At 34.4% G+C, this 16141-nt stretch overlaps 2 protein-coding genes across 3 annotated transcripts; both read left to right on the top strand.

Moving 5' to 3' along the window:
- Positions 1-366: 366 nt before the first annotated feature.
- Positions 367-1094, top strand: LOC129939027 (39S ribosomal protein L23, mitochondrial). The gene is made up of 2 exons (XM_056046888.1): positions 367-746; positions 810-1094. The coding sequence occupies exons 1-2, from the start codon at positions 453-455 to the stop codon at positions 969-971; spliced, it is 456 nt and encodes a 151-aa protein (XP_055902863.1). The 5' UTR covers positions 367-452; the 3' UTR covers positions 972-1094.
- LOC129939026 (polyglutamylase complex subunit TTLL1) lies at positions 1066-15652 on the top strand. Of its 2 annotated transcripts, none has more exons than XM_056046886.1 (7): positions 1066-1196; positions 9127-9330; positions 9392-9582; positions 9638-9824; positions 9895-10096; positions 15003-15343; positions 15431-15652. In XM_056046886.1, exons 1-7 carry the CDS (start codon positions 1117-1119, stop codon positions 15573-15575), a joined length of 1350 nt encoding a protein of 449 aa, XP_055902861.1. In that variant the 5' UTR covers positions 1066-1116; the 3' UTR covers positions 15576-15652. The 2 variants fall into 2 exon arrangements, with proteins under 2 accessions (XP_055902861.1, XP_055902862.1); XM_056046887.1 differs by lacking the exon at positions 1066-1196 and adding an exon at positions 8898-8993.
- Positions 15653-16141: the final 489 nt, after the last annotated feature.

The raw sequence follows: 16141 nt of genomic DNA, 5'->3' as shown, positions 1-16141 counted from the left end.
TCTAAGAAATCCATATTTTCTTCAATTGCGGTATCAATCGACATTTTTATTTGTTATAATTTACTTTTTCAGCTTTTCAATTCACAAACAAAAATCAAATATGACATTTGGCTGTGATAATAACAACTCACCTCAAACTGAACCAAAAATCACTCCTTCAAAACAGGAATTGCAGTTAAAAAGGACACGAAAGGTAAGTCAAAAATCTATCTAGTTGAAAAATGGTCAAATACCACGTTAAATTATATTTAATTGATTATTTTTAATCAAGTGGAATTCAGTGCTAAAGTTCTGATATTATAATGATTTTCGAATATATGTTAATCAAACAAACCTTTTCGAATTCAATGACATTTCTCATGTCACTTGTTATCTATCTGTCAATTGTGAACTATTAAAAATATTTTCTTCTGTAGCTTTTTTGGTCTCGAGTTTGGAATTTTTAGAACGAAATGTCCACCCGCTGGTATCCAATTTATCAACGAGGAAACCCTCAACTACGTGTGTTTCTTCCAAATTTCTGGATGAAATTAATTCGACCCAAAGAAGAACAACCAGAAAATGTTGTCACCTTCTCAGTGTCCATGCAAATGACTCGTTACGACATAGCAAATTATTTAGAGAAAATCTACCAAGTACCGGTGAAGCATGTTCGCACGAGAATCGCTCTAGGTTCGACGAAGCGGGATCAGGTCTATGGTTATGTGACGAAAGATGAAGATGCTAAAATTGCTTATGTAACTCTGGTAAGTGGAATTCTCTAAAGAGTCTGATGATTGCATTAACTTATAATTGCCCCTCGTTAACAGCCAAAAGAAACCAAGTTTACGTTCCCTGAAGTGACGGTAGGCAAAGATGGTGATCAAAGCGAGAAAGATGAAAAAGCAATGGATGAATCAAAGAAAGGATTCAAGAGCTTTTTGGATAGAAACAAGAAACGTCCCGGTACACCAGGATGGTACTCGATCTAAGTCCAGTTTGCATTGCCGAGCAGAGCCCTGGGAAGGCTCCGCTCGTTTTTCACTTTGTTTTATAAAGTGTTTTTGTTTTGTAATCATGTTAATAGTAAAATAAATATTTGAAAAACAAATAAATTTGTTTTTGGTTTTGGAAGTCATGTCAAATCCGACAATTCTTGAAAAAGGGAAACAAACCGTACGACGGCGGCACCGGAAGGCTCAATCAACTCGAAAGAGGTAAAATAAAAGTCTGATTTTTTGTTTTTATTCTTTTAAGATAAGTGTTCTTTTTGTGTTGAGTCAATATAAACCACATCTTCGAATTAAGCAAGATTCCATAACGTGTGTTTGAAAGAATAAAATGTACAGATTTTCAATTGAACGTTTAAGGGCTGTACGTTTCATGATCGATTCTTTCCTCATTTCATACATAAATAAAATGAAATGCGTTTCAGAACGAAATCCTATCGTTCCTTTTTATTCTGGATAATGATTCCAAAAGCAATAACGAGAAGATTAAACTACGTTCTGTTAGTTACAATTAATTTAACGACTATTAAAGATTATTTTGTGCTATGAACAATTGACCTCAAACTAAGATAATAAGTTGCCAACGCACTTCTTTTGTTAAAGTATTCAAAAATTAACTGAAAATAAAGTTGATTATAAGAAATATGCCAGCCTTTTATCCCCCGTAATGTTTAATTTCTGTCTTCTTGTAGTAGGGTTCGTCTTCGTTGTGGATGATGTCTTCAAATAGTTCGTTGATTATAACTCGGAAGCAGAGGTACTTGTCGCCAGCTTCTAGAAGTTGTCCGGCAGTTGTTGAAGTTCTATATTTAAATGAATGGTTATAAGCCTATAGAGCCAGCAGTTAATTTTGTTAGTGGAGTGGTAACGAGATTCCTTTATGTGTAGATATACGAACCATTAAGTCAAATATAACCGTTCGGCAGGTTTCTTTTTCAAACATAGCCGGCGTCGGGGAAGAGCGTTTTTTAAATTGAATTTTTTCCGTACTTAAGGTCGAAATTATTCGCATTAATGTAAGACTATATTTATTGATAAAAGTGAAATAACAATTAAATTATTTAAGTGTAAGTAAAAGTTAGACAAGACAAAGGCAAAATGAGTTATTAGCGGTGGGTTGGTTTTCGGAGAATAAAAGTAAAAGTACGCTAACAATTTCTTGACAAAAAAAACTGTTTGCAGAAATCTAAATGCTTTACAGGACCTAGCGGCTTTGTAAAAATATCTGCAACCATTTGACATAGATCTCGAATATAGCATTCACTCGTTTTAATATGCATCAAATGTCGAAAACATTGCCGGATGTTCACTTTCGTCTTCCTTGGTCTCCTGCCTTCATTTCCACTCACGGGCCTCGCCAAGACATATTATGTATTCAATAGTGTCTTACATATAACGCAGGACTCTCTTTGTGGCCGTTTAAACAGTTTTTTTTAAATTTTCTTTTCAAAATAGCAATGCTGATCGCAATGTCTGGCCTAGCACTAACAGCCAAACGTTTGCTTCTTGAAATGGTTTGCACGTTGCTGGAACCAGACATATGTACATATAATGATCCATTACAAAAATTAGATTTTGAGGTATTAAATGCAGATCCATGTCTGAGCATCCATTTAAATATGCCACCTTGACGTCAAAATGTTTCTATACATTTATGGTTTCGTAGCTACTGCCAAACAAGTAATCAATGTCGTGACTGGAGTGGATAGGATACATTATCCATATATCTGTGTACATCCTTGAGCTACGATCCGGGCTTTATATCTTGATACCTCTTTATTTTCGTTCAATTTGGTTTTAAACACCTATTTTGAACCAATTGTTCTCTGTTCTGAGAGCAAAGTCGTTAGCATCCAAGTTTCATTACATTGGTGGGCTGCCATTTGAAATCTCCAAAGCTGCTTTTTAGTATTTTTAACTTGCCATAGGAAGTTATTGTCCGATTTGTCGAATAGAAATAGAATAGACTAGAGTCGAAATAAAAGATTTTTAGAAAGATGTCTGTGCGTGCGTGTGTACTGTGTACGTACGTCCGTACGTTCGCGACGTTTTTCCGTCGTCCAGAGCTCAAGAACGAGAAGAGATATCGACTTCGTATAAATTTTGTTATACAGATAATAAGGCACAAGGCTCTCAAGAAAATGGCGTGGGTGGTTTTTTTACGATAGCAGTTTAAAAAAAAGTGACAATTTTGGTTAACCATAAATATTTCACGAATCAATGAAGCTAGAGACTCTAAGTTAAATCATTAAATTTTATATTATACAGTTGCTCAACAAAGAAAATGGACAGCTTTAATTTTCCACTTAAAACCAACGCAACTTATTTGGCATTAATTGGACAAGTTGTTCACAAAAAGAAGTTGGAATTTTGTCCCATTCACATTTTAAGGACAGTTTTAGGTCCGTTTCCCTTGAATTGGTGTTGTTTTTCAGCTGGTTTTCCAAATAGCTCCAAGGTGTTCTATCACATTTAAGTCTGGAAACTGAGGAGGGGTTTCAAGGACACTGCGACATTTATTAAGGAGCCACAAGCGTGTGTTTTGAGCCTTTTGCTTTGGATCGTTGTCTTAGTGAAAACAATATTCATCTCTGATTCACAATTTTTGCGCACTCTAGTTTAAATTGTCCTTCAAAATCTGAATATATTTATACTGGTCCATAGTTCCGTTTATAAACACAAGATTTCCTGGACCAGCAGCAGACATACTAGCTCAAACCATAACTGAGCCTCCTCCATGTTTCACAGTTGGTCGCAGATTCCTTTCCCTGAGCTCTTCATTTGGTTTTCTCCATACATATGTTTGTCCATCAGATCGGAATAAATTAAATTCACTCCCGTCTGAGAACAAAACATATTTCCAGAAAGAAGAATCTTTACTTTGATGGTGTAAGGCAAACTTCTTTCTCTTTATTCTGTTTTGCTGGCTAATAAACGGCTTCCTCCTGGCAACTCATCCATGGAAATTGCTTTTTCGAAAAACTATTCTTACTGTTTCCAAATTGACATCCTTATTTAAATATTGTTTTACCTCAGCAGGCACTTATTAGAGGAAACTCTGCACTTGCTTAACTATCCAACGCTCATCGGCAACACTTAATTTTTTGGTTTTCCAGATTTTGAGGAATTTTCAACAGAATTTGTTTCTTTATACCTTTTTATAATGTCCCCTACAGTAGAGGGACTTCTTTTTACAATTTCTGCTATACCACGAACCGATTTTCCTCCCTCAAAATGTTTAATCACAAGTTTTCACACTTCTATTGATGTGTAACCACGTTGTCTTCCTATCTTGACTTTCGTTATAAAATAGAATATATGTTGGTAACAAAAATGTAACGGCGTACTAAAATGTTCATTTAGTTCCGTTAAAATAAAAAGAAAATGCAGTGCTGCCAAGTGTCCGATTTCCTTTTTGAGATCAAATTCGAGGTATTTGGAATAAAAAAAATAAATTATTTAAGTGTTGAATGGAATCATCATCATACCAAACAAGCATATTTTTGGAAAACAATCAAATTAACGATTTTTGTATAAATCAAAAAAACCGAAACAAAATTTGGTAAAAATTGATGTTTGATTCTGGATATTTCTTGAATAATAGAAAACATTCACTTGGACATCAAAGTAACATTCGCTTCAAATTAATTTCATTCGTCCGGTTTGTATTTGTTTATAAATATTAGAAATAAAAACTTTTAAGAAATGCCACTAAAATTGGTAAAAATTGGTTTTCGAATAAAAATCTAGTTAACCAAAATATATTTTGAAATCAAACACTTTTATACAGGGAAAATGTTGTGGTAATTTTAAAATTTTTTAGAATAATTTTACTGATAACTTTTTTAACAAAACACGAAAACCTACAAACATCTTAAGCAAGAGAAATCGACAGACGGGATGGGAAGTTATCAGTATGGGTCGAATCCCAGCATCTTTTTGGTTTATTCAAAGCAATTAAACAATCGACAACATATTCATTGAGATGTACGGGTAGCTTAACCTTTGTGTATCGCGAAGAACGTTTGGTTAGAATCTGCTCCTTCTGATTTTCATAAATTGGTTCGTCAAATGCAATAAATTTATCTTTACCGGCTCTTATCAGAAGGAAGAGCTTCAACTGACTGCACCTCTTAATCATCAGAGGAAATATACCTAAGAGTAATACTGATATGCACATAGCATTTAGACATGGGACCTCGGCCCAAGGACTTTTAAACTTCATGCCAGGAAACAATCCTCACTAATTAAATTATTGTTATCTTATCGGTTGTACAATCTACGATCCAATACCCTTTCTGTTGATCCGAGTATCTGACAAAAATTTGCTTTTTGGATTTGTTATCAAACTTTTGACGATTGACACCGGGAACGTACACATACGCTTTACACTTAAGGACTAAGATTTTGCAACGATGGTCTTGTTTCTAATCTCGAAAGGCATCTTTGAAATGGATCTTGAAGGCATTCGATTCTATACATACGCAGCTGTTAGAAGACCATCGCTTTAATAGCGCTTATCAAACCAGCATTTTTAATTTATACAGATTTACGCTTTGGATGCCGAATTCAAAATCCAACATCCTGCCTTGTCGAATTTCAAGTCCAGAACCTTGTCTAACAACCTGTTGACAGATATAAGATTCCTCACTTATTCTCTTTTACAAACAGTACATCGTGAAGTGTAATCTTCACTGATTTTCGGCTACCTTCTATGCGGATGCCCCACAGAACACCTTCACCACAATTAGCAGTTGCTGTTTGTTTTCCATCAGCCAAGTAATGTACGAGGCTTATAACTGTCGGAAGGACCTAAAAAACCTTCTATCACACGCCATATGTGAACTAGCTCTACTGTCAATCAACCAAGAAATAGATTTGTCGCTACAGGCCACACAAGCTACATTAGTTTCTTCAGTGGACTTGATGTTGAGCATTTTGTTCTGCTATGATAAGTATTTACGGCAGTTCGATCTTTTCCTCCGTTTGAAGTCCGTCTCTTGGTCTTCTCGTGGGTCGTTGAATCAAATCTATTCATCGGTGCTATTCATCGATTAGTTTTTGTTTTATGAATTCGATTGATGCATCCTTGTCAGGGAGACTATCTAAAGCTGAAACCAATGGGCAGGTTTAGGCGACATAAGGGACTTGAAAGTAAGGCAAGTTTCTAGTATATGATTGGCCAGCTGCCAAAAAAATTGCCTTCCAATTAAGGCAAATTTAATGGAAAGTTGACTGGAAGGTTAGTCAAGAAAACTTCCCTAGCTATCAAAACAAGTCTACTTCTGTCAAAATGACAGTTTATCATGTTTTTTCATTCAACTGAAAGCTTAACTTTGCTACTCTATGATTTATTTATATTCTGCACAACTTTATTTAATGCTTTCTGTAAAAGAGTTCCATTTCAAAATACAAATCGTGATGGACTTGTAGCTTGCCTGAGGAGTGTTTAGTAGACAATATTGTTTTTGGTAGTTTTTGTACCATAAACTTCAAAAAGAGGCTTGTGAAGTTTAATTCTGAATTTGATATTCATGACACTTGAAAAATAAAGGATCGCTAACTTTTGATCGAGAAATTTTAATTTTTTGGAGAATGAAGGGAAAAGTAACCTAACGATTTATTGTAAAAAACCAAGTTCGGTTTTAAACGATTTACGCTTACCAGAAAACTATCCTAACAAAAATGAGGACTGTTATGAAGTGACAATACCTAGATATAGTTTGGAAGAGTTTCTATCTCATTTCAGAATGCGCAGAAGTTGCCTTTGAGTTAGTTTGTTCACAGTAGATAAAGTTTAAGCTCAATGGTGGGACCAACGCAAGAACTTTTGTTGCATGATATATCCTTTTGGTTATCCAACGTTTCTTTAAAAACTATTCAAGGGGCACCATCAACCAGAATAGCCAATAAAATGTGAACAAACTAATCTTCATATCTGTAACGAATTGCTTATTAACGATTTCAAATTATTAGGAACTCTTGCACAAAGAGCACCAAAATAAAAGAACTTTTAACTTGCAAAAAACTGTTGTTTTTTGTTTGGATCTTGAGTAAGCAAGAAAGTTTCTTATCAGCTGGAGACACGTTCAGTTTAGCTAAGAGTTCTGCTCATTTTGCATTCAGCGAAATTCTCCCAGTGGTATGTTTATTTCTCGGAGACTATATTAAATGACCAACTGTTCAACATTGACCCGTGTTCTTCAAGAACTTTTGCAATTTCTTAAAAATTGGTTCTTCGCCGGGTTTTTGCACTCCTCTAAGAAGAGCAGAATAGATTTATGTTCCCAACCTTAAAAAAAGAGAATAGAGTGATTCTTCTTTGGGGTTTAAAATCATCTGAAAGAATAACTTACGTTTCCTTTCAGCGACCTTATTTGCCTGTAGTTCCACAAGCTGTCCGCCTCTGTCTGCTTTTATACATAAAAACAGAAAAGTTAGATTTATTTATTTCCACAAGATTAATATATATTTACCTGTATTTTGTTCTACCTTTTGGAACAGGATGAGGAATGCTGGACACTAGAATAGAGATAAGACCCAGCAAATTGGTCATCTACATAATGAGAACACAATAAGTCAATTTTGAAGTTTAAAAAAAAATCATAATTACCTTTAAAATTCGGATGCAAATAGGTTCTTCTTCGTCTATTATGTACAGAATATCCTCAAAAAAAGCTGAAATCAATTTTCAAGTTTCTTTAAATTCAACCATGTGTTGAATCAGCTGTTTTGTCATGTACCTACACACCCCAGAAATTCAGCTGTTTTTGATCAGCTGCTATTTCACATGCAAAAGACTAACAAAAAGGTATCCGGATACCTATTTGTCTGAGATTGAACGCAGCCAATGTCTCCAGAGAACGACTGCAAGCATTCATCTATGATAGGATCAATTTAGACTCTTCATACAGCATCTTTGCTGTTAACGACCATCAAAACTACTAATGGTGTTTTTGTATTTCCTGACTTATAATTTAAATGGTTTTATTCTTTTTCGAAGAATGGTAAGTGCGTTGGACTGTCATGTCAGAGGTATTGGGTTCAATCCCTGCCTCTGACAATTCTTGTCATGAAAACTGATTTCTCCGTTCGGGTTCGGCTTAAACCTTGACAACATTATTCGCACACAGGAATAGTTGGGTTATAATTGTAAGTCTTTAGGCCCTAGTTCTCAACGGGCTGCTACGCCACCTTATTTATTTTGTATAGTCAATACGTTACTCCATGCGTTTCCGCCAATTTTGGATACATTTTGCCACACCCTGATGAGCTTCTTCTGGTATAGAAAATCGTTGTCCTCAAAATTTATTTTTGAAGCTTTGCAACAAGAAACATTGAAACCATTCGTGAAGTTATATCAAAACATAACAGTGGTATTAGCTAAAGCCTTCACACCAAATGTGTATGTAAGGTGCTCAGGCTTTGATTATAATAAGTTAAAAGTCCTAAAAAAGTACCAAGTTCTCTCTATGAAGACACCATTTTCAACTTGTTGTCAGCAAAATAAATCTTAAATACCTACCAAAACAAATTGGGGATAGCAATTTTCAAAACTGGCAAAGTTTTCATCTGTAATTTCAAAAAGCATTTAGAATAAAGAAAAGAACAACTTCTGTCGTTTCAGTTTTCAAAGGAAATTGTGGATTTTTTGAGAAAATTCTTAAGACGAAAGAATAGCCTTTCTTTGCGTTAAAATTTCTTTATATTTTCCTTCCAATAGCAGACTTGTTGCATTTCCATTGACAAACAAAACAAAACCATGACTCAATATACATACATAGTTACCGCAAGTGGTTGTTTGATCAATATTTTAACTTTAGCATCAACGCACGGGTATCCTTGTTAGACTTTTTAATCATCACCTCTCTGTAAGGTGGTTGTACGCGTTCCCATACCAATAGTTTGCCAAAGGCTAAAGGATATTACAAGATACTTTTGTCGTTACATTATGACATGCGAGCAGAAACGATTAGTAACGAATCTAGCAAACATGTACGGCAGGTGAGTTATAAAAGGGGATGTGTTTTTTTTTTTTAAGGGTTGAGCAATAACAAACAAGCCAGAACTTAAAGGTGACCGATTTTATATATCAAAACATTTGGTATTACATTTTGGTTCTTGATTTTATTTTAAGGATTGTTGCCCAATCGAACGCAAACGAACGGATGAAGATTTGTTTTTGCACAGACTTGGACAAATCGGTCCTGGTGAATAATTTTGAAAAGCGTGGCTGGACTCAAGTTGGAGCTGACGATGATTGGAATTTTTATTGGGCTGGTGTGCAGAGTTGTAGGAATATATTCAGTGTCGACAGTGGATATCGGATGCATGATAATCAGTAATGTCAATCAATTAAAAATATCAAAACAAGTTTATTTGTGTGTTTCTTATGAAAATAGAATGATTAACCATTTTCCAAACCACTATGAGTTGTCGAGGAAGGATTTGTTGGTGAAGAATATCAAACGATACCGCAAGGACTTGGAACGTGATGGAAATTTGCTTGCAGAAAAGGCTGAATCAAATCAATATGGAGCTGCGAGATATTTGTACTTGGATTTTATTCCAGTGACGTTCGTTCTTCCAGCTGGTATGTATAATTTTTTAGGAACTCTTAAAAAAAATTTGATGAATTATGATTTTAGACTACAACATGTTTGTTGAAGAATACCGAAAGAATCCTCAAAGTACTTGGATTATGAAACCATGTGGAAAGTCTCAAGGTGCTGGAATATTTCTCATAAATAAATTATCGAAACTCAAGAAGTGGTCTCGAGAAGCAAAAGGACCATTTCATCCTCAAATTGGAAAAGAGAGTTATGTTATATCAAGGTTGAAGTTTTAATTTTTTGATTTTTCTTTTTTTAAGAACAATTAAAATTTTTCTTTTAATTTGTTTTAGATACATTGACAACCCGTTGTTAATTGGAGGGAAGAAATTTGATCTACGACTTTATGTTTTGGTAACATCTTTCCGTCCGTTGAAAGCTTATTTGTTCAAGCAGGGATTTTGTCGATTCTGTACAGTAAAATATGATACAAGTCTAACGGAGTTGGATAATATGTATGTTCATTTGACAAATGTTAGCGTACAGAAGCATGGGGTAAGTGACTTGTTTTTAGTTACTATTTAGTATTTTAGGAAGAGCCCACACTCAAAGAGTTCCTAGAACAAATTTTCATAGACATAGTGCGAACTCTAGAAAAGGATGTGTCCCTAAATTAGAATGAAAATCTAGGTTTACCGGATAAGTTTAGTTTGGTAAAGGTCAAGGTAGGAGAATTAGAAATTACAAAGGCTTTTAAGAGGCTCATCGGTGAAGCCATTTGGCAGCATTCAGAAAGGGAACTAGGTCTTAGGTTTTTGTTTCGAGAACCTTATTCAGACCGTTAAGGAATGGCTTATAGAGGAAGTGAATCAGATCGAGTCGCCTTTTCTTGTTGGTCTCTAAAGCTAAAACGATTGAAAGACCTTCCAATATTGGTGAAACTGTTAAAAGTCTTCCAATAGCATCCAATTAGGTGACTTGGTACATATTTTGTACCAAGTTAAAATTTCTTATTTACACGGATGGTTAATTTTATTCAAATATAAGACAGTGGCAGGTTCAAACAACCATAAAGTAATAAAGTCCAGCTTTCAGTTGAATGAAAAAACATGATCTACTTTTATTTTGTCATATGTATTAAGTAGGCTTGACTTGATAATAAGGGAGATTTTTTCTTTTCAGTCAACTTTCCAATAAATTTGCCTTGATTGGAAGACTATGATTTGGCAATTGGCCAATCATATATAAGAAACTTGCCTAACTTTATGTCGTCTGAAACTTAATAATATCAAAATTTATTTTAGAATTATAACAACAGGTCGTGTAAAAATATTTAAAAAAATATAAAATACTAGCTGACCCGACACACGTTGTTTTGTCATATAAATAATTTCAAGAAAATATTTTGCTAGAAATAAATAACCACATAATTGTAAGAGTGTATGGATGTTGGATATAAGTGGGAGAGATATAGAGCACTGTAAACGGTCATAAAATATAAAAAAAATAACAAATTACCAAACAAATATTTATAATTTATTAAAATAAATTCTTTAAAATTATAAACATATCGCTAATTAAGACAATACTACCAAAAAACCATATCAATCCCTTAATGCAACAGAGTAATTAATTAGTATCACAAAATATGTCAATAGATTTGTATGACACCAAGTCTCCTGGTAACAAAAATGTTGTATCTTGAGATTTAATTCGTTGGTATCCCTGTTTAACGCCACAAACGAATGTTTGTGTATTCATCCCAGATGATAATTTTACAATGTTGCACCCATGTTGCCATGGGTTATTTTGAATATTTCAATATTTTTTGGCAGTTTAAATATTGAATGAGTTGTTCTCCCTCCATCCAAAAAAGTTTCCGCAATCTCAGAAGATGCAATAAACCAATGCGATACTATTATTTGATTGTATTTTAGCAGGAATTTGTTTCCAGTTTCACCTGGTGCATCCAAAAAAAAGAAGCCACCTTGCCTTGCCGAAACTGCGAGCATGATGTGGTCATAAGTGATTCTTTGTTCTTCATTTATTAGTGGGACACTGCGAGCCACAATCGCTGCCATTTCTACAGTATTGTATTGTAGTTCACGATTTAATTCAGTATCTATTAAATAAGGTGCATTTCGAATTGGTGAATCCATACCGAGATGAATGAGTGGTAAAATGGCAATGATAATACAAAGATAGTCGATAGCAATGAATGCTTCATTGTACATAGCGTCACTGGATACTTAAGTTTGATCGTTGCACAGTGTACAATGTTGATGCAAATAAACCATAGCACTAAGGAATATAAAAAATAGATTAACACCTATTCTCAGACTTACAGAATGTATATGCAAAATTTCAATGAAATTAGTTAAGCCATTTCGGAGGAGTATGGCAACTAACACTGTGACAATAACATTTTATATGTTAGATGAGTGAAACAATAATGAATCAAGCAATAACGACTATCTTGTAAAAGTTGTTCATGAGTCCCTTAGGTTAGGTTCGATTAAAGTGGCTGTTCGTGATGAAGTTGGACACACTTTGGCTAGAGTAATGGCCAATTGTGATACCACTAAACGTCTTGAGTTTTTGAGCTAGAGCAGGGTATGTACAGAGGAGGCGAAGATCTGTTCCCTCCTCTACTCCATCCGTACAGCTTCTGCAAAAGTTATTTGAGAATACTCCTAGCGGCATTGCTTGCTTTCCTTTTAGACGGTGCCCAGCTATGACACCGACTATCGAGCTTAAATGTGATCTGCTTAGAGTGCACCTTGAGCGCTTTAAATCAAGTATAGGCGAGATGTTTTTCGTGACCGATTCTTTTAATATAACTTATTTTTCGTAATTTTACTAAACGGTGACTAATTTTTTTTTTCAATTTTAGTAGTTTTTAAATTATTTCAAAATTCTGAACACTTTTCTTCTGCTCAATTAAAAAATTGGATGAAATTGTTTAGAAAAAATATATCATCCAATATTTAATAAGTAGACACTTGTCCAATTATTAAAAAATGCAAAATATTGTATGCTTAGACGAGTACAAACAATGGCAAGAAGTCATACAATTTTTGGAAAATTTTGAAACGATTTCAGTTTTGACAGATAAAATAGGCTGTTTACATGGTTGACAACAACTTGGTTTAAAGGTTTTGCGGAATATATGCCAATAGTGGAAAACCTGCCAATGGTGTATACTTATAGTTTAGTTTAGGTGTCCTTACGTGACACTGTCTTATAGGCAGACACGCAATATGACTTGGTGTACCCTCAAATGACTTTTGCAGAGCTATATGGACGAGAAAGAAGAGGAAACAAACTCTCACCTCATCTGCACTTTCACTAAGACGCAAACTACATCTGGGAGAATATTTGTTTGATAATCGCTAGCTAAAATGGATATCAAATATCTCCTTTTTAAAAAGCTCCAAATGGTTAGACTAGTGGGAAGTAATTCTCTAGATTCATGTGGTATTATGATTATGAATCCGCACCACTTTAACCTAACTTTACCTAACCATGATCTGGGATATAAATAAGAGTTTCGAAGATTTTGGACTATTCAGGCTTAGCTATGATCTGGTATACAAATAAGAGTTTCAAAGTTTTTGGACTAGTTAGAATCAGTTTTGAGGGGAAGTTGTTTCTTAGGATTGGGTAGAAAGTAGAAGTGGCTGCAAGCTAAAACTCAAGCCCCTTAGAATAAGATTTCATTCGTTGAAATACCACATGCCTTGCAGGACATGTACAGAAAAGCAGGGAGCGGAGACTTAAAAAAGAAAAAATGTTCGAACGAAGAGAAAAACTATGTACAATTGTTTTGTGTTGTGTAGCACGTAGTACAGTCTTGTAAAACGTACAAATCATAACCTTTCAGTACCGACAAAATCGCTAACGATCTTGATAACTTGAAATCTATTCACCATTAAAATTGCATCAGCCTTACTTTTCAATAAGTATAGTCTAATCATACCACCAGCCCAGAAACCACACAAAAATTATTCGTTGAAGACAACATTGTTAGACAACATTGTTTGATTTTTCGAACCCAAAATGTGCTTACTAATCAGCTTTGTAGGTGGTCAGTAAATTTTTCAGCGTTAGGTCTTTTCATCCAAAACCATAACACCATAACTCAAATATTAAAATGTCATAAGACCCAAAATTGGTCACAAAAGTTTCAAAATTCACCAAAATAAATTTTAAATAAAAGAGCTCCCAAACTGTTATTTGTGATTTTGCCAATAAGACCTTTCATTTTGGATTTGGGTTTTATGGCAAAGAGGTTGGGCTTTGTGACAATTATTATAAGCATTTCGACAATTATAATTTCTATCGTATATTATGTCTTATCACCCAACAATAACCCCAAAACCTTCGTTAAAAATATCCCTCAGAAAACGTCACAAAGTCCAAATAAAATCTCATATCACCCGTAGACCAACTTTCAATGTTTTTTTCTTGTTTTTTAAATACAATTTTTTATTTTGGTAAAATTTTGATTGATATATCGTTAATTTTGCACTTAACAAGCATTTTGGGTCGTTAGCTTTGAGACGATTAAGGGTAAGTACGAAGTTCAGTGCATGCAAAGTTTCTTGACATTTAAAAAATCTGGATTTAAAGCAACTTTGCATACACAGAACACAAAACCAAATTGGCCCTATTTAACTTTCTGAGAGATAAATCCAAACATATTTGCTTTCTTGGCGGTCCGAGTTTGTGGGCGATCTGACATCTTTATCGTTGCATTTGGGCGATAATATTTAGAATTCAAAATGTCGTAGTGCCCAAAATGAACGCAAATTTTATCACATGTTGAGACACATGACATCTTTTATGTGGTACGAGTATGTCAATAAGTAATTGGGGGTTTTATATTTTAAATTTGATTTGGGCAATATAAAAATGGGCCTTATGGAATTTTCTTCTGAAAAAGTTTTTGGCCGATAGAACCATTTTTGTTTTTGGACCCTATGACATTTTTAATATCTTGGCTTTACTTATTGGGTAATAAGACCAAACGCTTCTTTTTTATTTGTAATTTCATAAAACCCAAACAAAATGTACGCCCAAATGTTCGGTAATATTGCCCAAACTGTACAACAATTCCTTTTTTGACAAGGTTCTCCACGCTGACCTTAAAGTGCTTATGACTGCAAAAACTCACAGTTGGTAAACATCGCAGTTAACGAGGTGTACTTAAAAAAATAACTTAGTCAAATTTTGTATCTGTTTTACCTAAAACAAAGGACTTAAATACTTATATAATGTCAAAACTCATGTAGGTTATAAGAAATAAGTTAACCTTAATATGCCAATTTAGAGCTTGCAAAAAGTTACAAAATCTATACAAATTTATGACAAAAATATGCTAACTTTATGTTTTACTTCTTATTTTATTCGTTGATAAACCACATTTCTAAAAATAAATTGTATTAATAAAATTGCACAGGGTGAATATAACAATATGCATGGTGGTAAATGGTCAGTACAAAATCTCGGACTCTATTTGGAAGGAACACGGGGCAAAGAAGTTACCGATCGTTTGTTTGGTGCCATTTCATGGCTCATTGTTCATTCGTTACGTGCAGTTGCTCCAGTTATGGCAAATGATCGGCATTGTTTCGAATGCTATGGCTATGACATCATAATCGATAACAATTTAAAACCATGGCTTGTTGAAGTTAACGCATCACCATCTCTAACATCAACAACTGTAACTGATCGAATTTTGAAATACAAGTTGATTGATAATATGTTGTCAGTTGTATTGCCACCTGATGGTGTGCCAGAGTATGTTTTGCTGCATTTAAGATTGTTTTCTTTTTTTTCTAATTTATATAACTTTTTCTTTTTGCTTTTTGTTGTAAATTTACAAAGTGTCCGTTGGAATAAAATCCCCTCACCAGATGCACTGGGCAATTTTGAACTTTTAATCGATGAAGAATTGGCAGCCCAAGAGGAAGCACAAAATAATAATGCAGCAGGCAATAAAGGAAAGTCACAAGGAAATCGATGGAAATAGAATTTCAATGAAAATTTGTGTATAAATATTAAATATAAATAAAAATAAGAATCGCAAAAGAAAAACAAAAGAGCTGACATGCGAACTTTTTTTTTTAAGAGACTTTTTCTTTCTCTTTATCTACCGGTGTTTATCACAATCAGCTGTTTGAATGTAAACAAAGCTGTTTAAATGTATAAAGTGGTATTTTCAATGGTACAAGAAAAAACTCAAATTCAGAGCAAGGTTGCTACAAGCCACGACGATAGCGATAGCGACGACGACAACGAATGCGGTGAACATGGAAGTAAATCGTATCCGCCACGCATAGTGGTATGGTTACCGCCACACAGACGACCTTTCTCTTTTTTTTCTGTAATGTTTATAAACAGTTTTGGCTCTTAGCAGCAGTTGCTATCGAAACGGTTAATAATTTTAAATCCAATCGCTCGCTGCTGTAGCGGTCGTTCGTCGTCGCACCAATTTTTTACGTTTAAACGAGTTAAATGGAGTTGCTTGGTGTTGTGGCTGGGGATAGAGAATAAAGTTGGTTTGGTTGTTTTATTTCTTTAAGATCGCCGTCGCAG

The sequence above is a fragment of the Eupeodes corollae genome, chromosome 1 (genome assembly GCF_945859685.1).
Source record: "Eupeodes corollae chromosome 1, idEupCoro1.1, whole genome shotgun sequence".
In the NCBI taxonomy this organism is placed as follows: domain Eukaryota; kingdom Metazoa; phylum Arthropoda; class Insecta; order Diptera; family Syrphidae; genus Eupeodes; species Eupeodes corollae.
The sequence above is the reverse complement of the archived record's forward strand: the minus strand, read 5'-3'. Positions and strand labels throughout refer to the sequence as shown.